General features: G+C 41.1%; 2 protein-coding genes across 21 annotated transcripts in view; one reads left to right on the top strand and one right to left on the bottom strand.

Moving 5' to 3' along the window:
- The window catches only part of slc25a13 (solute carrier family 25 member 13), a 46,038-nt gene extending 33,096 nt beyond the window's left edge, over positions 1–12,942 (top strand). For both annotated transcript variants that reach the window (XM_032535770.1, XM_032535771.1), the window contains exons 14-18: positions 2,388–2,528; positions 5,886–6,024; positions 9,947–10,105; positions 10,715–10,805; positions 11,916–12,942. In XM_032535770.1, coding sequence (XP_032391661.1) covers positions 2,388–2,528; positions 5,886–6,024; positions 9,947–10,105; positions 10,715–10,805; positions 11,916–12,093 — 708 coding nt within the window. In that variant the 3' untranslated portion in view covers positions 12,094–12,942. The remainder of the gene's footprint in view (positions 1–2,387; positions 2,529–5,885; positions 6,025–9,946; positions 10,106–10,714; positions 10,806–11,915) is intronic.
- A 66-nt stretch (positions 12,943–13,008) lies between these two features.
- Positions 13,009–17,819, bottom strand: part of dync1i1a (dynein cytoplasmic 1 intermediate chain 1a) — a 55,381-nt gene continuing 50,570 nt past the window's right edge. For all 19 annotated transcript variants that reach the window (XM_032535772.1, XM_032535773.1, XM_032535777.1 and 16 more), the window contains 2 exons: positions 16,628–16,753; positions 13,009–14,611 (listed from right to left, as the gene is read on the bottom strand). In XM_032535772.1, coding sequence (XP_032391663.1) covers positions 14,501–14,611; positions 16,628–16,753 — 237 coding nt within the window. In that variant the 3' untranslated portion in view covers positions 13,009–14,500. The remainder of the gene's footprint in view (positions 14,612–16,627; positions 16,754–17,819) is intronic.

Genomic DNA, 17,819 nt, shown 5'->3' with positions numbered 1-17,819 from the left:
GAGCCGCCAACGCTGTCACTCCATAATCACAACCCTCAACCTCTCTGCCTCAACCTCGACCTTCCCTCACTTCTCTTGTTTTGACTACTCCTCTCTCTTGTTTCTGTCTCACCATCTTTCCCTCTCTCATTAGCTCACTCTGTTTATTTGTCCTATCCTCTCGTTTCTATTTGTCTTCCTCTCTTGTCCCGGATGCTCAAAATTTTTGGAGTTATTTTCCACAGTTAAAGGTGAATTGTGGTCGATTTCAACATCTAGCTCTGTTTTGTTTTTTAAATTTGTTGTGCTGTCAGTAGTGATACAAATAAAAACAATTGGTGCGGTCTACATCAAGTTATCCTCCTGCTAGATTTTGCACCCAACAGGCTTAAACAGGCTTAAACAGGGCAAGTTTTAAACTTGTTTTAGCCAGCGCCTAGCCATGTGCAGTTATTCCTTCCAAGTGAACACAGTGAGTTTGACTTCAGTAGATGTAACAGAAAGGCATCAAGGTTTTGTTAATTCAGCCAGTGCACATACCTCTGTTTATTTCCAGTTTTCTGGTGAATAGTCAATTGTCGTAATGTTTATGCCTTTCTGTCACATCTACTGCAGTCAAATTCACTATGTTCACTTGGAAGGAACAACTACACAAGGCTAGGCACTGGTAATGACATTTTGAGCGTGTTTAGAGGCTAAAAACACATTTAAAACTTGCACCTGCAAAATCTAGCAAAAGGAGAACTCCTCCTAGGCAGCACCGATTGTTTTAATTTGTCCCACTACTGACAGCACTACAAATTAAAACCAAAACAAAACAGAGCTTCATGTTAAAATCGAGTAGGATCTTTAAGTAGGAACGCGGGATGGTGAAGTGCTCAGAAAGCTCTGCACTGTCGCTCCTTTTATCGCATGTTGTCAGCTCTAATTGTCAGCTCATTTCTCTGAACAATGTTGCTCTTTACTCTCCTTGAGTAAACAACATCTTCATCTCCTCCATCTCCAGTCTCATTAGTATTCAATTGAAGCAGCCAACACTGCTAGTGGCCGGAGCCCATAGCTTCTTGATGCTTACGCAATTAGCCAGCATGTAATCAACTCATTTTTTTCCATGAAATAAATCATAAAGGGTTAGCTGTGAGATGTAGCAGCTTTGATGGCAGCCCTCCTGCTATTCACAGCCTCTCGTTGGGTCTGGAACGGAAGCTGAAGCTCACTGTACTCTGTGTTATTTAAAAAAACGGCTGCACACACCTTCAATCAGACTATTATGATCTCTGTCTCTTCTTTATCTCATGGGCAATATATGGTAACACTTAAAACTGAGGGAAATTGAGCAAAAAAAGCCCTTGGAGTGAAAAGATTGGATCTTGATGTCTTCCCGTAAGGCAGGAGGCAACAAGCACAATCCATCATTCATAACGGAGTGGCTGAAGGCGGGGGAGAAAAGGAGAGAAACAACAACAAACAGACCAGGCCTATTTAAGACAGAAATGGCACCATGGCAACCGATTGCTATCTAATTGCGATGTGCCACCCATTTTGCGTATAGCTACAGTAACCACTGGCAACCGTAGCAGGAGAGAGACAATATTAGAGAAGATGAGCAAGATTATTTGAGAAGAGGTCAAAGCAAGAAAGGGAGAGAGGCAATACTGGAAAAGACATTCAGAGGACTAGAGAAAAACAAAGGAAAATGGAAGACACAGAAGTCAGAAAAAGCCCACTTACGCCCAAAGGTGTAAACATTTCTCAGTATCGAGAAGCATTCTGGAAATGCCGTCATGTTCCCTGACTAGACACAGTTAAGCATTTGTCTCGCCACAAATCTACCCACAGCAGCTACCTCTTATACTCATAAAAGCCCTGCCGACCTAAAAAGCAAAGAAACCAGTCTGAACTTGCTGTAGTATTGTTGCCCTCACAAGTACAGGTTTGGAGAATGGATTGAAGTGAGAGGTCAGAGAGAAGAAGAAAAGTCAGAGTCCCCACAGGGTCTGTGAGATGAAGACAAACAGCTGACAGACTCCACTGCATCAGCTGGAGTACTCTCCTGTACTTTCCTTCTCTCTACATCTTTGTTTTACAGCTGGTTGCTGATGCGACACTATTGTTAAATTGCATCACTTGTTGCAGTAATAGTAGATAATAGTTACATTTTCAATTTTGATTGTATTCACATGTTGTTGTTTTTTCAGTCAGTGTGTTATGTTGAAATTAACGTTTTGTCAGTGGAACTCAGATAGCACACTCAAAATCTCATATTGAACAAACAAAATGCATGTTAAAATTGGGTGTTCATTGCAATATACTAAAGTCATTGTTCATGTTTAACTTGAATATCTGATCCATGTCTCTCTTTCTGAAGTTCATTCCACTGAATTCTGTCTGTCTGTCTGTTCCTCTAGGCTGGTGGCTCCCAGGTCATCTTCACCAACCCTGTGGAGATTGTAAAGATCCGTCTGCAGGTGGCAGGAGAGATCCCCACAGGGCCGAGGGTCAGCGCCCTGTCTGTCATTAGGGAACTCGGCTTCTTTGGACTTTACAAGGTGAGAAACATCGTTGGGGTCAGAGGTGCATGTAAAGTGCACATGTCTAAGCCACAAATTATTCTTACAAGTGCTTTTTTTTCACTCCTATTACAGTATTTTAATTCTTGCGGTCTATTGCATTAGTTTAGAGAATGCAGAATTGTAGCTTGTGAATGTTACTGCAATGTTTATAGAGTATACAATAGAGAAATAAATAATGTATATATTAGAGTGCAGTTTTTTCTCAACAGTATTTAAAATAACAGCTCTTATCTTAAAATTCAAATGCACATTTTTCACACAAGAAATTGCTGTTTCCATAGATTTAGCTTCTTCTGAGTTGTCAATTTTGAACTTTTCCATTAAGAGTTATTGAGGCTAACACTGGTGTCTGACCAAATGTGCATAAGCAACTAGTTTGCACCAGTTAATGTGCAGAATAAAGTCACAGAGGGGTCAGTGAGTAGAGTCACATAATTCTAGGAATTTAGAGGTAAAAAGTACTTTTTTTCATACCTTCCGCCTACTATCAGTGCCAAAATCCCATTGGAAATGTCTTGGTTTCATGTCAATCTGTCCCCCAAAACACACAAACTTACTTTTTCGATTTTGTTTTATATTCAACCTATATGCAAGCATGTAGCTTATTAATTTCTGTGCCAGAAGTGACAGTTGGAGATACATTGGTTAGAATAATCCCTTTAAAACAACCAACAGTCTGAAGGAAGAACTCATCCGTTAAAAGTCTGGCCACTACAACATGTCGGTATAAGGATATTAGACATTTACTTCTTTGATGATAGAACTTTGGGAAACAAACATAACTTAATAACTTAATAATCTTAAATTGAGAAGGTACAACCGTGGAGAAAGCCTAAAGCCATATTTTAAGTATTGCCGAATTCAAGTTAGATTTGTTGCAATGGGAATATTAGTCGTCCAGTATCCATTCTATTGTATTTTCATCAGCCTCACACTTTCACAGCATCCATTATTTCTCATTACTGTTTTGACTAAATCATATGTGATTTTTCTATTTAACTATTGTACAATTATACATTACTTTACCTGAGCAATTCCATGTGGTCTTCTGTTCAAGAACAAGAAAAGACACAATTTATGCTAAAAGCTGTATTTAACCTTAATTGCCATAATTGGTATTTTTCAATGGCACAGAGCTAAAAATTACAGTGCACTGTTTGAACATATTAGGGTTGTATAATATTTAGCCGCCAACACATTGTAAAGCAAGCGTGAAAGATTATAAAGTCATAAGGGGCTAATATAAAAATAGTTGTGTTGGTGTGTTTTAAATATTATTTTCTTCTTTTTATAATTATTTTTATAAATATATTGTTACTTCTGACATCTGTCTGCTTGCACTAGTGAGGTATACAGCCACATAGTTTTTTTTTCTTTTTTAATGCTACCAGTTAGTTAGACATTAAAGCTATAGGAATCAATGAACAAGCTGTGGCTACCGCTAACATTAGCAGCTTAACTGGCTAGACAAGGACATTAGCCCTCAGGGTAAAACAGAGCATATCTAATTAAATTACAAAAATAATTCCTAATGGAGCTCGGCAGGGTACATTCTGCTTCAACTGTCAACACAATCAACTTTGAAAATGTCAATCTCATACCTGCGGTTGTATTAATTTGCAAGTAAGATGATGGCACTTGTGCTGTCAAATTCCAAGTAGTAAACTATTTTTCAATGAAGCCCCTCCCTTCCTTAGACAAGACTTTAATTTTGATAGTTTGCTGATCATTCACTACACTTGACCTTATTACTTTATGTCCCCCAGGTTTGTGGCTTTTTTCTGTCTACTGATGTGGCCACCTGTACGAGCAGACCAGTTCCATTTAAACCTTTTGGTTCTTTTAACGAGGCTGTAATAGAGTGTGGAGCCTCCTCTTGTCTCCGTCTACCTGCCTATGTTTGTGTAGTTGTGCACTCACTCCTAGTAATTTATGACTATGTTAAAGTGTGTGTGTGTGCGTGTGTGTGTGTGTGTGTGTGTGTGTGTCCACATAGCTACTGTCTCCATTCAACTGTCTGTGGGAATGCTGCTCAATGCTGCATATGAGTGTGTGTAAATGTGCACACACTTTATTGTGTTTGTCTCCTGGTCCATGCATAGAGAGGAGACAAAGTGCATTGAGAAAGCAGTAGTGGTGTTGGCGTTGGAGGTGGTGGTGGAGGGGAGGCGGGGAGGAGACGAGCTCCAGCCTGCAAGTCCCAGACGGGCTGGCTCCGGAGGGGCTGCACCCAGGCACAGAGCTGCCTTTGTCAGGGTAATTATCCTGACGCTCACCCTCCGCTGGTGGAGCTACTGGTTGATAGGGTGGCTAACGCACTAGCGCCACCACTCATCTCTGGAAGAAAGTTGTCAGTGTAGGAATATTCAACCAGACGTTTCATGTTTATGGACTTGTTGTATTCAAGTTAACTTCATCTTGGTGTAAAAGGATTATATACACACACTCTCTCTGTCGCCGCCCTTCCAGTGCATTACCCAGTCAAACACCATTACCCTGATATTAAGGCTTCCAGTCCCCAGTCCCTGTGACGCTGCTTGTCTGTCCTGCATCGATAGAATCTCCCAGCTTTCAGCAGCCGCTCGGGCCCCAGCCAGCCAGCAGGCGGGACAGGCAGACAAGAAGTGCCAGAGGAAAGAGAGGGAAAGAGAGGGAAAGAGATAGCCCAGGTATCTGCCAATCCTCTCTCTGTTTGTGTGTGTGTAGAAACCAAAGCATTATCCCATAGGAGTTAAATTAAGCTTGTCCAAGACAGGGAGACCCTGGCCAACTCTTCAAACGCCTTCTGTTGACTGTAGTTGATGTATCAAGGAGGTGGCAGCGGGCCAACAGGCTTGAAATACAGTAGGAAACTCAATAGGCTTGATGATATAGTGTTGTTTACAGTGGCCGACAAGGAGTCATCTTCGTCAGTCTTTCTTTGCTTTCCCCCACTTTTTTTTTTTTACTGTGAGCTTTGCTTTCGGAGCTGCCTCCCTTACCTGCTGTTAAGGACACAGATTGTTTGCATATGGAGAGAAATTATTTGTTTGGCATGTTATGGTTGATATTTCACTCTGCTATAAGAGTTCCAGGTGTCTTTTGGAAGTATTATATAGTTTATATTATTTGGCCGTAACATCAGCTCATGCTTGAATATCTGGTTTGGGAACAGTCAGTTGATGTTAGATATTGTGGCTAGAAAAAAAACAATCCATCTTCAGAGACCTGAGCCAGAAAGCAAGGATGGAATCCGCTGAGCCCTATCACATCACATCATTCCACATTCTGAGAGTTTAACGCTTATCATATATACCTAAACATCTCCTTTTCCATCTCACTGTCTTTCTCTAGGGTTCTAAGGCATGTTTTCTGCGTGACATCCCCTTCTCAGCCATCTACTTTCCCTGTTACGCCCACATCAAGGCTCACATCACTGAGGAGGATGGAAGGATAGGGCCAGCCAAGATGCTGTTTGCTGGAGCGCTGGCAGGTACTTCAGCCTTTATACTTTAACAAGAAAAAAGTTAGAGCTAGTATCAAGTTTCGAGACAAAGGTTAATTTTACGTTTCCAGACAACAGAATTATACCTGAGGGAGCCTGGACTAAAAATTAAAAGCCCCTAATTGTTCTTTCTATAAAGCTTCTCTCAAAGTACTGAACATAATGTTATCTACACAAGACTAAGAAGAAATGAAGGCAGGAAAGTTGTAGTTTGCCTCCTATTGTTTACTATTGAGACTGAATGTTGCCAGTAAACATCATCCATTTTCTCTACCATAATTGGTGGGCTATGGGCATTATAGCAGCTTTAAAGTGGAATTTAATTTAATTTGGCTCATCGCTGTTGAAAAGGTCACTAAAATCCCAAACTGTGTAATGAAGTCTATTAATGTCTGCAGTACTGTATACTTCAATAGACATACACAGATCTCATTAGGCCGTGTGCAATCTCATGCTGCATTTTAAAAGTTTAGCCTTTTAGAGAGCGTCCATAACTTGAAAAACAGCGTTTAGTGTTGTAAAATACTTCACCATTCATAGTGAGCCCAAAAGGTTTAGTCCCTGAGGCAATGAAGTTTATGAAAAACCTTTGGTCAGCTCTAATTCTGATCAAAGTGTGAGAGCAGGTCTTACTCCGCTCTCTTGCCTCAGACCTCTACAGTTCTTCAGTAACAGTAGCAGAGCTCAGAACTGGAAGCCAGGCAGCCTCTGACCGCAGGCTCCATGGCGGTAGCTGCTAATTAGAGCGTTGCTCGGTGATTGGGGACTAGGGTTTTGGAGCTCTGCAGCAAGGAAGCGCCTCAGATGCTTGCCAACCAGGCCGACAGAGAAGCTATCCAAACCTAATATATTGGACATGTACTTACATACATGAAGGCAAGCGCACAAACATGCTTGTGCATACTTATTGCATGTTGACCATGCAAGAATGCATTCAGCCCTGTCTGTAGGTTAGTCATCACAATGAGCCAAGAGCACCAACACCCATTGATGACTTAATAACTTTATACTGCATGAAAATATGATCCAAAGCGGAGTATGAATATTGCATTTAAACGTAAACGCTAATAACAGACCAGCACTCACCTGCCAAGTTAAAAGCCTTTGGAACATTTGCATAAGAAACGTATATATTTGTTTTGAATCCTCGGAGATGTGTCAGCAGCACTCTCTTTTTGACGCAGAGGCACAGCACAACATGGAAAAATCATAAATCCTGCCTCCCTCCTCGACCTCTAATTTTTTTCTTTGGTTTCTCGCCACAAGACTGGCAGCAAAGGCCCACAGAATCCGAGCTGAAACAAGCCTCATGATTTCTTTTTTTTTTGGTTCCTTCGACACTTTTATCACCCCTCTTTCAAATGTATTTATCAGCGGTTACAGCATTCTGGCAATTAGTATTTTACAGTCAGCAAAGGAAATTGAATTACATGCTCAGTTTGCACAGCATTATTTAGCTAGGCATTACTCTGGTCTGTGAAGAACATAGGGTTGGCCATCTCTAGCTCACATCAGCTCTGTATGTGAGAAATAGTTATGGATGGGATGTTTGGCCCTATTCGCTGAGGGATGGTAGCTGTATCCACGTTGTTCAGTCTTTAGTCATGTGTAGTTGAAACAATCAGTCAAATCATCAATTAATCGATTGACAAAAAAGGAATTACCTATTTTGATAATTGTTTAATTGTTCAAGTCACTTTTCAAGCAGAAAGGATTCATTCACTTATTTGATGATTTCACCTTCTTAAATCTGAGTGTTTTATTTATTTATTTATTTTCATATTGCGGCACTCTATGGATTTTTTAATCACTAGTCTCACAATGGAACAATGTTTTTGCCAATGGGTCCCAATTTTGTCTGTATCAGCAGTAACACGTTAAGAAGCAGCAATGGACCAACAAAGGCAAATGTCTTTTCTTCCTGATGTTTTTCCTCTCATTTGTTTTTTTCTTATCTAAATTGAGGGTCAGAGTGGTGTTATACGGTTTGCATTTGTGATATTCTCAAAACAATCCATTTATCTGGAAAGGAAAATATTAAATCTGTAATGAAAATAATAGTTTAACTTTTAAGGTTTAAATACGTGGCAACCACACAAGTTACTTTTACCATGTTAAAAAAAAATGCATATGGGTATTGTGTGATATACCACTGTGCCATTGCTGTATAGGGGAAGAGTTCTGGTTGCCAATAATTGGTTGCCTCAACTTTTTGGCACAGGCTCATTGCCATTGTGCCACCACGAGGCCTGATGGAGGACGTTCAGAGAGCCGTTGTTGACTTCTTCTGGTGGGGTCGGCACTGGGTTCGTGCAGCAGCTCTCTACCTGCCTGTAGCCGAAGGGGGCCAGGGGCTGGTGGATATCCAGTAAAGAATTGCTTCCTTTAGACACTAGACTGCCCAAAGGATACCCCGGGAAAGTGGCTGTTTGTGGCACCTTCGTTTTTCAACAACTTTTTACGATTCAAATATTACAGTGTGCCAGGGCTGTCTCAAAGAAGCTGGGGGTACCAAACTGGGTCCCCTGATGAACATGACTGCCACATCTGTTGATGTCCTGAGAGCAAGTAGTAACATCACCTTTATCAGGCTGATCAACAGGGTAGTGAATGAAGTTTGTGCTTCTCTGGAGCAACCTCAGCGAACTGTGACAGAATCGTACTCTGTGTGATCAGTGGAGTGAGGGGTGGGAGTACAGTTTCCCCTTTCTGACCATCAATCCAGCTGTGGGGGAGTGGCGAAGAGAAGCAGGCCAGCTATTGTCTTTTTCAACCCCTCACCTGGACAAGTGTCAAGCTGCAGGGAAGAAAGCTCTTTATCACACCTGCTTAAAGGTCCTGAACCAGCAGTCTTTGGCTGAGCTGAAGGAGTCGAGGTAGACTGGACATTTCCCCGAAAGGCAGTTGGCGTTCCCTGTACAAGCTGCCCGTCGAAAAGCTGGTAGCAGTCCTTCAATGGAGAATTGTACATGGGGCTATAGCTACGAACAGATACAGAGCCCACCTAGATGTGTTTTTTGTGTTTATGTGTTCTGCTCCATGGTGGAGAATGGAGAGTTGGTGGTTAATTATTGATTAAGAAAAGCACATAAATTTCTTTTTCTGAGTCTTTTTGTTTGTAATTTTTGTGATTGTGAATATTCTCTGAAAATGGGCCAATAAAGGGACTTTGAAAACCAAAAACCTCTCCTCTCCTCTCCCTGTCCCTCGCCTTCTTCCTCTTCCTCTGTTCAGTGCAGGTGGTCAGTCTCCACCGGGTGCCAGTCGGCTACCTAATGCTGAGTTGATTAGGCTTTCTGAATAGCTCGTTTGGCCGTTACAAAAACCAAGAAGTCAGAATAAATCGTCAAGAGGGCAGTTGATGGTAATGACCGAGCCATAAATGATTGAGGCCATTCATTGCTGAAGTGGCTGGAGTGGGGGCTTTGCAGTCACTCCCGTCAGCCAGTCACTTTCACAGTACGGCACACGGTGTGCATTGCTCTCATTACCGTCCATTGTCCGGCCCCGTTCAAACAGCTGTAAGAAAAGTGGGAGAGGGATGAAAGGAAGAAAAAAGGTAGCGATTAAATAATGGCCTTGCTGGTGGTATGGATTGGTTGATGGTGAAGTGATAGGAACTGGCCCCTACTTGTGTATAGTGTATTTATGCAGCAAACTCGCTGCAAGATGGTCAAGATTCAAGATGACGTGTTTAAAAAGAGGTAACAAAGAAAGCAAAAAAACACTCTTTCAGATGCAGTTAGGACGATACGCAAGATTTCATTTGACCGCTAATGGCTGCTTTCCACAAATCATCTCATTTGTTTGGGGCCGATTTAAAATTTCTGCTCTGTTTAGAATCAAACACACTCAAATGTTTAAAAAAAGAAAAATTTTCACCCCACTAAACAGCCCTTGTTCTCCACAGGCATGCCGGCGGCCTCTCTGGGGACCCCAGCTGACGTCATCAAAACCAGGCTACAGGTGGCGGCACGTGCCGGTCAGACCACCTACAACGGCCTGGTGGACTGTTTCTGGAAGATTCTCAGAGAAGAGGGACCCCGGGCTTTCTGGAAAGGATCTGGAGGTAATGTTTACTAAGACCAACATAATACTAATGATGAAAGTACTATTTCACTTTTGTCCTGGTTTCCCTCAGGTTATAAACAGGGTGCTCTGCCTTATTGGTGTATCAGAGCAATATTTATTTTTTATTTGCGGCTACTATTTTCCTAAAAAGGTCCTGGAATTAAACATCAAACATGAGAGAGAGAGAGAGAGAGAGAGAGCTGCATGTAGTATGGTGTAGTAGTGTATCATATTTAGATGTTTGTTAAATGGTAATGTTTTGTAAGACCTATGTGGGATGGGCCAAATGTTTGGCATTTTATGAAAGAAAAGTGAAGTAATTCTATTTTCCCCTTCAATACACATACAATTCTTAGAATTAGAATCATTATTTGATATTTGCTAGATTGATAAATATATATTTATAAATACTGTACATTGATATAAATATTACATTAATGTAAATACCCTTCTATGACAGAAAATAGCACTAACTTCAATAATGTTTTTATTAGCTTTTTTAGTAGTTGACTTCCTCATGTCCTTGTAACTTCTGAAACCAAAGCTCCATTATACAGTTTAGCAAAATTATACATTGAAATAAACTCATTCCTACCCCATCCTGCAGCTCGTGTGTTCAGATCCTCGCCTCAGTTTGGAGTGACCCTGGTGACCTATGAACTCCTCCAGCGCTGGTTCTATATCGACTTTGGAGGACAGTACGTCTTATTCTCTCTTACTAACCTTCCAGCAAGCTTGGTTTTCAGTTTTACTTTGTTGTTACTGTCATTACAAAACTCCAAACCACCCCTTACATTAATCTACCAGTAATCAATGTAAACACACATATTTCTTCTTTCCATTGTTTTTTGAAGACAGAATATGACTATAGCTATATATTACTGTAGTCCATCCCATTAACAACGGCCATCTGCTTCAAGAACAATGGGGTTAATTTCAACGTACAGTAGCTGCTCTTGTTGCGTGTCCTCTCTCCTCTACCAGAGATAAAAAGAAATGTCACAAGACCAAAAATAATTTCCTTGCACATTAGCTCACAGACTGACGCTCTCACTTGAAGCTCTGGATGTGACAATTTTCTCAAACTCAAGAGTTTAGCCGCATAGTGATCAGGGCAGGCAGCACCCATTTGACTTGTACATGTACTTTCCACCACTTCTGGGATTGAAACAAGCTAATTTTCCTCCTCAAAATAGGCCTCTCAGAAACAATTCACTCATTTTCTAAAGTTAAAAATGCCCAGTGGGGAAGAGAGGTGGTGAACCTCTCCAAATGACTAAGAAAGTGCTTCTTTTAATGGACAGCTGTGTAGCACATGCACGTATGTCAATGGGTGGCTTGTGGCTTTTACATGTTGCTCCCTCACTCCCAAAGACTCGCACTGAAACTAAATCAATTGCAGGGCCAAGGAAAATTTGGTGTGGTTTTGGGCGAGTGGATCTTTGCTTAGCAGTCCACGTTGATAACCAATCACAAAGCTAAACGTAAAATCAACAAGTGAATTGATTTGTTCTGCTCTGAGAGAAAAAAGTTCCTCTTTTGGTTTTCTATAAACATGTTTAGTTCTGTGGTGAACAGTGTTATATATGATGATATTAATTCAAGATTTAATAATGATAATAATAGAACTCCTGTCTGTGCACGCTCACTTTTTCCCCCTACTAGTTTAAAATAACATCTTGCACTGAGTTTGTTGTTGAACAGCTTCCCCTTTAACTCTACCTCTCCTCACCTTTCTCTCCTTTATTCAATTCTCTCTCACTGTGCCTCTGGCTTCCTCCTCCCGTCTCTCTCACTCCTCACCACAGAAAGCCATCTGGCTCAGAGCCCACCCCCAAGTCTCGGATCAGCCTGCCGGCGCCCAACCCCGACCACATCGGAGGCTTCAGGTTGGCCGTGGCCACGTTTGCTGGCATTGAGAGCAAGTTTGGGCTCCATCTCCCACGCTACACAGCAGCGGCCCCCTCCACTGTGAGCACCCCCTGAACCTCCACAGGTAGGGGGGAAGTGAAAGAGAGGGCTTGCATGTTTGTCACCAAGTCATTTCAGTATTTTAAATTACATATTTAAGGTTAGTTATAATGTATCTTCTTATAATCATATACTGTATATGGTAGTCTATATGCAACCATATGGATGAGTGAGCAGGTACTCAGAAAAGATTCTTTGTTGGACTTGTGCAGCATTTGTTTTACCTTTGATTGACACTGTATAGACTTATTATTATAATGCGGTTCAGTACATGCACACAGGCAGCAGAAGGGCTGGCAGAAGTTTAAACACCTTAACTGCTTGCTTTTGTTTTTGAATATACTGTCAAATACTACATACAGTTGCCGCTTTTTCCAGTGTCTTCTTTTTGTTGATTTATAACCAAAAGCACATTCCTCACATGATCATATAGCTTGCTAAAAAGAAAATCTATTGATCGTAAATGTGGCACTGTATATATGAGAAATCCAGAGACATATTTTCATCATCCATACACCTGTTTTGCTCTTTTAATTGTTAATCTCTTAATTGCTCATTGGATCAAATGTATCCACAAGAATATGACCAAAAAGTACTTGAATGTAAAGACACAGTGTAACATTCTGATTGTACACAATGTTTACTGTAAGATGTTTGGATTGAGGTCTAAATGTATGCAGATGTGTACATATCTGAGAGACGGCTGGCACTGACTGCAGCTCTGTAGTGTGTCATGACTCAGTATTTAAATGTGGACAGTATAGAGAATGTAGGAGTTACATATGGTTTGTTATAACCGTGCCTTACTGTGCGTATGGCAGCAACATGTGTACCAAGAGTAAAGAGAAACTTATATTAGTAAACCGAATGTTTTCTAGAGTTTTCATTTTCGTTACCAGTTGAACCCTGAAGGAAAAATCAAGACAACAGTTCATCAGCTATGCTTTAATAGTAAACACAGCAGATTTAACAGCCAGCACTCTGCATTACAATATACCTCTTAATCATTAACAGATCATTAAAGAATATACAGTTGTTTCTCTCGTTCAGAACAAAAATCAAAGTGCCAGTACCAGACTTGATTCGGTTTCTGACACCCTGAAACACTGACATCAAGCAGCCGCAAAGCCTCATGTGTGGAATGTCCCCATAATAACTCATTGTGTTTGCATCTGTAATATTTTAAGAATGTGTTGCATGCAGGCATAATACAGAGAAAAGAAGCACAACATAAAGTGAACATGACATTTTGTAAACAGTACAGGACTAGTCTATGCACCCTGCTTTATTTTTATGGTAGTGCAAAGCATCGTCACAGCACACATATCCTTATAAGGCTATACGACTGCCACTTTGTATATACTGTAGGCTCACAGGTTGCAAGCAACAAATCAACTTAAGTCACTAAATAAATAAATAAATAAATAAATAAGGGCAGAAAAATCAATAGAGGTCAACATTTTAACAGTTTGCATTTTCCGGTTGAGTAAATGCAAGAATACAATAAAAATGCGGCTTTGTTGCAACCAGACAGGAACATGTACATGAAGATGACGAAACTAAACTGATTGAGATGCTCATGCTACAGTGACAACAATAAAATCACACCAGAGGGGAGTACTGCGAAGCAAGTTCCACAGAGCCTGGCTTTCTTTTTGGCTCAACAAAACTTTAAACCCCAATCAGATATAATTGGTATCACAACGCTGGTTATCAACTTTATATCTTAACACCGATTTTTTCTTCATCTGGCCCTCTGCACGTTCCTATAAAAGTGGGCAATTGGGGCGTCTTTTGAGTCTTCTGCAGAAAATGGAGCGATCCCGTGCTGCCCACATCAGGCAGGTTGTTAAAATGGATAGGCGTGTAAACTAAACTAAGCCGTGACTTGGTAGTAAATCATGACCAAGCATAAAAACGTAATCTAAAGTTGTATGTAGTTGCTGTGCCTTCATCATTCTCTTAGTGTATGGATGATATGCTGTGTATTATTTGAAGTGTTCATTTAATCTGAAACAAACGGGGAGGGGGGGACGACTGGACGGGGGACTGGAGTGGGCCAGCTCCACCAGACAATTGATGCTGTGAAAGGACTTTCTATTAGCAAAATCCCCCTCATGTTCCCCTAAGGCTCCGGCATTGGGTATGTGGGTAATAACCCAAAGGAAATCCTATGAAACAATCCCTCCAAAGAGAACCTCATAATGGTGACACAATTTCCAAAGTTATTGATCAGTAAAAGGGTCGCTTTTTTATAGCCAATTTCAATCCGAAACTCTAGGTGTGTAGGTCACTTACAATGACGATCTACCGGGTTAAAAAAAAATCACCTTTGGGACATTTGGGCTTTAGGTTTAACATGCCTTGCTAACCACTAATCTCGCTTCGTAGTACACCCCACTGGTCTCTTTGGAGTCCTGTTCTATGAAGCCAGCTCCATAGGCCCCTCCTCCTCGCCGTCCGCCCGGTTAGCACGGATCTCCATCAGGGTACGAGCGAAGCGCGCCCAGTCATCAGTATGAGTCACTGACAGCTGTAGGAAACATCAAAGAAACACAGGTAACACGGCATTAAGTGCATTGTGTAGAGGCTCCTACTGATAGCTTGTAATAATACCAAAGAATCATCTCTGAGGATGCATAAACACATTTACTTTCAATCAATATTATATTATTCAGGCCACAGGGGACAATGATGGGAACACAACCAAAATTTTGTTATTTTAGTTTTTAGTTTTACGTGAGGCATATTTTTGAATTCCTCACATTCTAGAGGAAAAGTTAGAGGATTACCAAAATCATTCTCTGGGGACAACAAATAAATCCCCTAACAATTCATTAAATAGTTTAATAGATGGATTCAGTCTCAAAATCTGATAACCTGCACTGACCATAGGATATCTTAGCTAATATAGGATGTCAAACTGAATGTTGTTGCTCTTTAAATGTATCAGCTGGAGTCGTATCTGTGGGAGTCAGAATGAGTGGGACAGAAGCCACGTCTGCCACCCAAGCTGTCTGCAACCGCTTTGCATGGCCAGGCTGTAATTAAAGGCAGCCATTTTGAACCCCCCAACCCCCCCACAGAGCAGGGCTGGCCGCAGCAGGGGGCTCTGCCAGAACATCATGTACATGGTGCCTGAGTGACTTCAGCGTAGCAGCATTTTAACAGACTCCAAGAAGTGCCAAAGAAACAGTGAGGGATTTAGTGTTTGTCAGGCTTTAAAATGCAGCAGGTCCAAACTGTTGTATTACCATGGAGCAGTATTAAGCCACTAGTTTTTTTCCCCATGGCAGCCATCTGAAAGACTTTTGGTTCATGATTTGGACTTTTCAGTAGACGACTAATAAAAACAGTCCAAATCCCTGGAACCATCTCAAGGGTTGCTTTTGGTCCCATGGAACTGCGGACATCTCTTTTTTTTTCACTTGCTGTTCCTAGTTAGAGCTATATGGGGGGAGTTTCTAGTGAAGTAAATACCCCATCACCACCACATACACACTCCCTTTTGGAGTCATAAAACCTTTCAACCCCGCTCACTTTTATTGATGACTCTTCTCGTTACCATGAACCCAGCGTGAAGGCCACCAGCTCAGCTGAGCTTCTCTCCAACTTACCACACAACAAAAATATGCTAAAATTAGCCCAGCGGCTAGGCTAACATGCCCTCACATGAGGAGCATGAGAGAATGTACAGGCATAGACAGGGTGGTTTGCTGCTTTGTGGTGATGGCAAAGTCATATGGAGGCCATTTTACAGGGACACGAAAGAGGGAGGGAAAAAAAATCTAACATACACTCATGGCAATTCTGACAGTTGGGTAAACATACAGAGCTAAAAGACCTAAAATGATCGGTTGTAAAAAACAAAATCACTTATTTATACAGTACTGTTCATGTCTATCAACAAAGCCAGTGGACCAAATGTACATGAAACACAACAAGACTACAATATGTACTCTAAAAACTAAGCAAATGCAAGTATATATTTATAAAATCATGATTCAGTTAAAATTACATTAACGTTACATTTGTAACATTCTTCCATCACATGACAGTTTGTTTTGGTAGAATCAGGAGAGAAGGAGGTCTTACTGATGAGTTGTAACAGGTTTCATTTAGCACGACTCGAATTTCAAGCACTAAAATCTCTCAATCTTCTGTAGTACAACTTAATTGAAACAGTGCAATAAATTTTGGTCATTGTAGTTCACTCATGCTTTTGGCACCTAGGGTGTAATTAAATCTCTGATTGTTTGAAAACTAAACCCGCGAGAACCACCAGCTCCATGCATCGCGGCACTCTCAGCAACAACAGTGTTTTCAGCGGATTCTTTTAACCAGAGCAGACTGACAAAATATTAAAAGAAACGTTTAATATGTCAGTTAGTTATTTGTAATGATTAATACTTGAAAAAAAGAAGAAGCTGTGCTCGCTCTGCCCTTCCTTCTGGGTACCAAAAACAATTCTGCTCACAGACATGGTGTATATATATGTATTATGTGATTCGTCCACTCTAAACATACAGGATTATTACTGTATCTGTACCTCTCCAGTATCGTAGATCCAGACTCGGCCTTCTGAGTCGCCCACAGCCACCTCCTTCCCGCCTGACGACCAGCGGACCCTGTTGAGGGCCGAAGCACCCTCGATGGTCACACTGGCAGTTGGTACCTGGTGGACAAAAACAAATGTAAATCGGACGTTTACATGTAAATTGGGATGTATGATAAACAACATACTGAAACAAAGTGGCCTATCAGAGGTAAGTCCTGTTTCAAGGTGAGAGGACTACAGCACATTAGGCCTCATTCACCAACCATTCTTACGAAGAAATGTGTACTAAAACCCCACTTACGCACTTTTTCACAAAGATTCTGACATTCACTCATGTTGGATTTGTTTTTAGCTTAGCTTAACATAATCTACACACACTCAAGAGCACTCTAACACACATTTGGGTGATGACAGTTTTCGCCAAATAATTGGTTACTGCATTTTATTTAATTCTACAGTCGTTTGCAATGACAGTATTTTACTATAATGTAGCTCTTTGCCATCACCACAAAGCAGCCAACCACCCTGTCTATGACTGTACGTTCTCTCATGCTTCTCACGTGAGGGTGCGCTAGCCTAGCCGCTGGGCTAACTTTAGCATATTTTTGGTAAGTTGGAGAGAAAAAAAATCATAGTATGATTATTTGTTAAAAAAGAAATCATAGTATGCAAAGAAACACTAACACTACCATTCAAGTCAGCAATTAAGTTGATTAAATTCTGCGTGATTGAATATGCGCTATTTACGCCCTGGTCAGTGTCCAGTTGCTCTGCTGATGGCACACCTGAGAGTGACGTCTCACCAATAATGCTCTGATGTGCTGGTCAAGCTTAGATAAATCATAGATAACTCTCTTAGATTTGGCAATGGATTTTTTTGGTCTCTGATTTTAAGTAAACCATTTCTTTTTTTCATCTTCAATTGAGCAACGTTGTCCAGAAACAGAGTTCACGGAGACCGTGATCGCCTTCCATGGCTCCGTTTTGTTGGTGGCTTTAAAACCAATGGAAACACCACTAAATAGTATGCCACTTTAGGCATTTACCTTGTGCAGCAGAAGTTCTTTTTCAGAATTACTGAAGTTCTTTTTTCGTTTGGTGATCAGGAGTGTGTGCCTGCCAAATTTTATTGCACACAGCCCTGAAGTGTTGTGTCCTTATGTAGGGATTTGCGGGGCGTTTT

Source organism: Etheostoma spectabile, chromosome 14 (genome assembly GCF_008692095.1).
Source record: "Etheostoma spectabile isolate EspeVRDwgs_2016 chromosome 14, UIUC_Espe_1.0, whole genome shotgun sequence".
Lineage (NCBI taxonomy): Eukaryota > Metazoa > Chordata > Actinopteri > Perciformes > Percidae > Etheostoma > Etheostoma spectabile.
This window is presented reverse-complemented; position numbering and strand designations above follow the sequence as displayed.